General features: G+C 36.5%; 1 protein-coding gene across 1 annotated transcript in view; it reads left to right on the plus strand.

Annotated features, from left to right (window-relative positions):
• Positions 1–7694, plus strand: part of LOC106874911 (leishmanolysin-like peptidase) — a 98060-nt gene that overhangs the window by 20608 nt on the left and 69758 nt on the right. The window contains exons 2-3 of the mRNA XM_052973828.1: positions 2570–2704; positions 3099–3181. Of these exons, the coding sequence (XP_052829788.1) occupies positions 2570–2704; positions 3099–3181 (218 nt within the window). The remainder of the gene's footprint in view (positions 1–2569; positions 2705–3098; positions 3182–7694) is intronic.

Below are 7694 nucleotides of genomic sequence, written 5' to 3' on the forward strand. Positions count from 1 at the left end.
ACGCAAAGAGGTGCAGCTATTAGTTATCTAACTTCTTTTCTTTGTTTCAATCATTAGACTGTGGCCGTGCTGGGGTACCACCTTGGAGAATCTTAGTTGAACGAATCAACCCCGACATTTATTTTCTTTTCAAGCCTAGTACATATTCTACTGGTCTCTTTTGCTGAACTGCAAAGTTACAGGGATTTAAACACACCTACACCAATTGTCAAACAGTGGTAGGGGGCAAGCACACACACACACACATATATACGATTGGCTTCTGTCAGTTTCCGTCTAAATCCACTCTCAAGGCTTTGGTCAGCCCAGAGCTATAATATAAGGCAGTTCTTCAAGTTAGCTACATTGGAAGACTGAACCCGGAACCATGTGGTTGGGAAGCAAGCTTCTTACCACACAGCCACAACTGTGAAATTATTGAACAAGTGCCAAAACAGTAGCAACAACAACCACCACAATAACGATGATAATAGTAATGGATGATTAAATTAGTAAAGATTTATGGGGAAATGGTAAAAGGTAGAAATGTGGCCGACACTCTTTGCATCGAGGTCTTATGGAAAGTAAATTACGTAGCAGTTCTTTACTTGGAATCCAAACTGAGTTAAAAACCTGGTTTTTCTGACCATTACTACAGCATGGCTCTTCCTATTATAATGACAATGATGAAGATGATGGTGGTGGTGGTGGTGATGACAGCTATGATAATATTTAGGTTGATTTAGACTACTCTTGTAAAGAGAATATAAACTGAGAACATGTCTTTCACATAACATAATAAAGTATATGGAATCAAGTATGTTGTTGAAATCTCTCACTCCCATTGCTAGTAGAGGTGGGGGTTGGGCTGAGGAGAAAAAAGTATATAAATAAACTGAATAAAACCGAGTAATACTCTGTGTAAATTATTGTATTTATTTCGAGCAAGAGAAAAATTTGCAAAGCTGGGTGGAAAATTATAGCTTATTTCTTCTCCTTTCAACTCTAGATGGGTAATTTCTAGCAGCCTAGTAATTTTCTACAAGATGCATCTTAGCATGAATTCTCATGAGAGGGATAGTTAAGTAGATAGATAAATAGACATACAAACTTGTCTAGAAAGTAACATAGTGAGAGAAGTAAATGGCTGAATGAGCTGCAAAGATAGGAGAAGATAGAAAAATATATGAGGAGATAAATGGATGAATGAAAAGATAGATCAGAAATTTTTGGTAGATGTTGAGAAAGATTTCAGTTTCTGATTAATCCCTTGGATACCATTTTGCTTCATTAATGTGACTTGTCCATTTTACAAAGGCACCGAGAAGCTGTGTCTCATTTCTCTTGCCTTACAAATTCTGGTCATCTTCATTGTTTATTCAATACTCAGTTTTATTTCTCTCATTTGTTCCTGTAACTCAGGCTCGAGTCAAAGCTGTAGAAAGGAAATATTATTGTAGTCTGTGGTATGTAGTGGTGACCAAACATTTCAAATTGATGCTGAAATTACATCTTCAGTCTGTGTAGACAATGTTTAGCCTCCAATAGGGAACATGAGAAACCTAGAGGGCCATGAGCCCATGTATTTAAGGTAAGAGACAATATTCCAACAACCAAATGATGCAGTAAAAGCAAATGGTCATCCCACCCACTGCAATTCTTACCCTACCCTACAAGCCCTCTTCATATTTAACATCCCTATTGATGGATAAACAATACAGCCACATGGCCACCACCAATTTTATTTGAGGATTACAATCGCACAAAAGTACAACATCAATGATGACCCAAAAAACAAAAAAAAATATAATTTCTAAGAAGACTAAATGTTTGATGTGAATTGTTATGAGCTCATCTTTAGACTTGGAAGCTTTTGAAATATTCACATCAACACAATCTTTCCGTTGGTTTCATCTCTGCCAGTCATTGTCATCATTATCAGATGCTTCATGCTTAGATGTGTACAGAGTCAGAGCGGATTCATCCTAGGAATCTTTATTTAAGCTAATGATAATAACATTTTTAATTATAAGGCTACTAATACATATAATCCTTTCTGCCACAGGCACAAGGCCTGAAATTTTGGAGGAGGGGATCTAGTTGATTACATTGACCCCAGTACTCAGCTGGTACCTATTTTATCGATTCTGAAAGAATGCAAAGTAAAGTTAACTTTGGCTAAATTTGAACTTGGAACATAAAGACGGACGAAATGCCACTAAGCCTTTTGCCTGGCATGCTAACGACTCTACCTTACACCAAGCAAATAATTAAAACTTACCAAAGGTGTCACACAATGAGATTGAACCCAGAACTCCATGGTTGTTCAGCAAACTCCTTAACTACACAACAATGCCTGCATCTTCCCATTAATTTCATTTAAAAAAAGACAAAACCAATCAAACATCAGCTTATTTAGATGAAAAATATTTTATCTGCAAAGGTGAGGTTAATAGCACAAAAAATTATAATCTTTTTATTTCTAAAATGATATATGGTTTCTTTTTGTAATTATTTTAACAAGCTACATTAATTTTTATTGCTGTATTTAATTACAATTTATTGATTGGTTATTGATTCTATTGTACAGGTCATCCACGATGTCCATCTCGAGCCAGCCCATATCATACGTAAGAGAAGTGTTGACCAACCACTCCGTATTTACTTACATTACGATAAAAGTGTATCGCTTTTGCCATCAAGGAAATACCGGGATTTACTTCAGGTAGGCTTATGTTGTTATTGTTGTTGCAGTTCTGACTCTGAACTATGACCACCCTGTCTGATACTTATAAATTAATATATCAATTTTAGCTTTATTTCATTTTATATACTCATGCTATATTTAAAGCCATATTATTTTTATGTAACGGAAATACTATTTATTGCTTTGATGAAATTCGAGGTGTTCAAGATACACCTGTGTGGTTATTAACTACATAATTTTGGCTTCACTGCATAACACCTTGGGCAAGTGTCTTCTAATATAGCACTAGGCTGACCAAAGCCTTGTGAATTTTATTGATTTGGGAGATAAAAACTGAAAGACATCCAACACATTGTGTGCGGATTAAGGTTTTCACTTTGTGTTTATGGTATTATTTCATTTCTCTTTCCAGAAAGACATTTTACCCAAAGCTGTCCGTTACTGGCAAGACACACTCAGGGTTCGGGCCACACGTGTACCAATTCGATTGCGCAGGTATAATAACACCTTTCTTATATTTAATTATGTTGTGTATGTCAGACTTAGGTGAACGGTTGACTGTAGAAAGATGTTTTTAGTTTCTTCGTAGAGTGTTGGTGGACTTTGACTTATCCTGTTATTAGTATATTGCAGGTACGTTATACAATTACTAGAGTTTCTCTCTTGCTTTATTAGTAGATAAGAATTGTGAATCTGGAGGATTGGATGAAAGTGGGAAGGGTAAAAGGGGGATAATATCAAGTAACTAGACGAGAAGCTAAATGTGGTGTGGTGTACCTTTACCTATGAGAGAAGTTGACTGTAAGAGGTTCGTCAATATTCTGTGATGAAAGGATCAAAGATGTGATATGCTCTGGATTGCAGAAAAGTGAGTTGGCATCATTGGATTGGGGTGGGAGTGGGGTGGGGTGGGGTATGAAATGACAACAACACATTTGACCTCACTGATAGGAAGAAGAAAGGGTCATTAAAAGAAGTTATTAATTAAGGTGAACATGTGGTGAAGTGAAGAATGGCTGCAAATAGATGGCACAGAATATGAGGGATGATGAATGGAACATGTGGTAGAGGTTGACTGAGGAAGGCCATGGAAGAAGTAGTGATAATAATCATAGGGTAAAATAAGTCTTACAAAGGGGATTTGGGGGTCACAGCAAGTTGTGAAACACTTCACTGGAAAACTCCCTTCCCTCCTGTGTGAACATGGAAGAACAGGTGTAAAGTGATAACGTTGACGATGATGATTATTGGGGGAATTCAAAAGTAATTATGATTTGTTATTCTCATCGACATTGTCATTGTTGTCACCATCATCATCATCATCATCATTGTTGACACTGTTGTTGTCATTATTATTAACAAGTTAGCAGAACCATTAGTACATTGGATAAAATGTTTAGTAGCATTTCTTCTGGTTCTTCGTTGAATTTACATTAAGGTCAATTAGTAAACCAATTATGTTTTTATTTCACATTAACTTCAGCCCTGTCTGCCCTTGCAACACACAATCCATATAAAAGATCTATATTTGGCTCCATTTCTACGATTATATTCTCAAGTTTCTATTTCCTGTTGCATTTTCTTCTCTTCTTTTTCGAGTTGTGTCTAAAATTCTTATCTCACTGGTCTAGCTAATTGCTTTCTTATTTATAGAAAACTGTTTTATTTCTTCATTTTATGTTCTTTAAATATTAGATAAAAATCTGCCCCTATTTTCTAGAAGGGACCTTCTGTCTACTCCTGTATGAGTCCATCCATCATTGTATGTTAAATATATTCTATCTTGTTAAATATATTCTTTTCTTGTCTGTGTTTGTAAGTTCTCTTATTTATTTAAATTTTTTTCCATTAAAACTGAACGTGATTACTAAGACAGCTGCTGTTTTATAATTAGTTACTGCTTTCTTTTTTTTAATTTTATTAAATTATGTTTCTAATAATAGGCACGGACACGGCTGTGTGGTAAGAAGTTTGCTTTCCAGTCACGTTTCAGGGTTCAGTCCAGGGACGTGCTGCCTGGGTAGGCCAGGTAGGCAGCGCCTACCCTGAATAAAATAGATCGATAATAACATTTTCTTTTTATGGTAAAATATGCACCTAATTCAATAAAATTATGAAGGTTTCTCTGATTACTATGCATAAAATGCAAATTATTTAATTTTTGTTTTTGTAGATTAGGTAAGCATAATTCGTCCCTTCCTTTCAATCTCAGTATTTAAGCTACGTATAGCCATGCTGTAGTACACGTGCTGCGTACATTCCTACAACACCGTTTTCTTTACGCACTATAAAGGCAGAAGTAAATCTGCCTCCAACACACTCGCGAATCTGTTTGTTGGCTGATAGGTTTGTGAGCTATATTGATTAGCTTTGTTATTGATGATAAAGTATTGAAAAAAAAAAAGAAACTAGCTTGTTTGTTTCACCACTGAAGATTGCCATCACAATGGCATCATTGCAGACATTGCACTTCTTGACATCGTTCTGTCAGTTAATCATCATCACTATCATCAACAGTCTATTGTACTCATAATATCATTAAACCACCACCACCACCACCACCACCATCATCATCATCATCATCATCTTCTTTGATGTTATCACATGTCATCATCGTAAATCCCTGTTTTATTGCTCTGTTGTTTGACCCTAGATCTCTTCTCATTGCTTTGTCTGTTGACCAACAGCATTCCAACTATGACCATTCCATATATCTTGTGTCCTACTCTGACTAAAATGGTTGGATGCGGTGTGATTTGAAGAAAATTTCACTGCTATTTCTGGCTCGCCACATGACCACGTAGGGCCATCATTTGTTGTCTGTGTTGTTGCATGATCAATCATTGCAATAGTGCTGATTGATCACCATCATCACCATCACTATAGTCTCTATCAACATTGTATCCCTGATAACAATCACCAGCTTCACTTGAATCACAATTATCTGTGCTACCTTGGATGATGATTGTGATTGTGATGACTCTTATGGTAATGATGATGGTGAGCATTAATCTTGTTCACTGCTACTGCATCATCTTTTCTAGATTCATGCCTAGAGAATGACTAATTTTGTAAAATCATAATTTCTCTATATGATAAAAGAGAGAGATAGAGAGAGGGAGTGAAAGAGTGAGAGAAAGTAAGACTAACTGTGTTTTTTTTTCCCCTAAAACATTTAATCTTATTTATAATTTACTTTGCTTATTTTTCTTGTTCTCTTATCTGTGTTTTAAGTATTTATTTACAAAGTAACTTATCTGGGATTATTATCTTCGTTTCTTTATTTTCATCTTATCTCTCATCTCCATCTGATGCATTTCTGATCTGCAGCACTTGAGGCATAGAATGTAACCTTAGAATTTGTTTATTATTTCTAGAAAGCTCTTGGCGCCTCAACCAAATGAATACATGTAATAGTTTAACTGATTTTCATGTAGTAATTCTTGCTGACACCCATGCATGCGCACATGTATTGTTTCTAGGGTGCTTCTTTTTGCCACGATGCTGCTACCCGCCACCCTCTGGTGCTGGAACCCCATTAAAATGCATCCAGTACACTCTGTAAAGTGGTTGGTGTTGGGAAGGGTTCCCTGACCCTATCTAGGAAAACAGTGGATGTAAAACGACAACTTTGTTGATGATGATGATGATGATGATGATGATGATATATACAGGTGCAGGCATGGCTGTGTGGCAAGAAGCTTGCTTCCCAACCACACAATTCTGGGTTTAATCCCACTGCATAGCACCTTGGACAAGTGTCTTCTACTATAGCCTTGGGCAAAACAAAGCCTTGTGAGTGGATTTGGCAGATAGAAACTGGAAGAAACCTGCCATATATATATGTGTATGTGTGTGTCTTTGTGTTTGTCTTCCACCACCACTTGATAACCAGTGTTGGTGTGTTTACATCCCTGTAACTTAGCTGTTCAACAAGAGAGACTGATAGAATAAATACTAGGGTCAATTCATTCGACTAAAAATTCTTCAAGGTGGTGCCCCAGCATGGCCGCAGTCTAATGACTGAAACAAGTAAAAGATAAACGATATCTATATATATGTTTATAGGGATGAAATTAGGTAAATCCCCATACACCTGTCTGCATTCATGCACATACAATCAGAAGTTCCTGGATCATTAAGAATAGGAAATAGTTTTGGTAAATAATTGACAACTCCTGTTCCATTTCAAAGAATGGATGGTGAAGATGTTTTATTGTCAGCAACCTCATGTATCTGGTTATAAGTAAATATCATAGAATGTTTATAGTTTGTTGCTGTTGGTAACAGTGAAGGGGCTGTGGCATGAATGAGTTAAACACTTTGTTAGTTTCTGTTACTGAGTTCAATTCTAGCGGTGGTAAAACTTCTAAACTTTCATTCAGGTGGGCTTCAGGCACCTCACAAATATGATCTCTGCAGTGGGTTCCCAGAGATGAATTGGGTTACACTGATTTGAAGAAGATTTCACTGTTGTTTCTAACTGGTCAAGCAACCACAGAAAGTAGTGGTTTCCAATCAGTTTAGCTTCCTGATGCACTTAGAGATAAGACAAAATATTGGAAAGTACAAAAATTACTTGTTCATTTTGTGCAGACAATTAAGAATTATTGGTATATTTTGCATGGAATAATATCTTAATATTGGATTGTATTCTGAGGCAGAAGCTGACAGAGTTGTTAGCAAGCTGGGCAAAATGCTTAGCAGCATTTCATCTGTCTTTATGTTCTGAGTTCAAATTCCACCAAGGTTCATTTTGCCTTTCATCCTTTCAAGGTCAATAAGTACTAGCTCTGCACTAGGGTCAACATAATCAACTTTCCCTGAGATTGCTGGCCTTGTGCCAACATTTAAAAGCAATATCAGATAGTATTTTGATGGCTATTTGTTGTTGTTGAGTGACCTCAGATCAACCTCAGATCAACCAGACCTAATGGGTAAAATGGGGATCTGACGATAATCCGTAAGGACAAACACCTTATGGCCAGGATACCCAGGATAATCCCTT

This window comes from Octopus bimaculoides, chromosome 17 (assembly GCF_001194135.2).
Source record: "Octopus bimaculoides isolate UCB-OBI-ISO-001 chromosome 17, ASM119413v2, whole genome shotgun sequence".
Taxonomy (NCBI): Eukaryota; Metazoa; Mollusca; class Cephalopoda; order Octopoda; family Octopodidae; genus Octopus; species Octopus bimaculoides.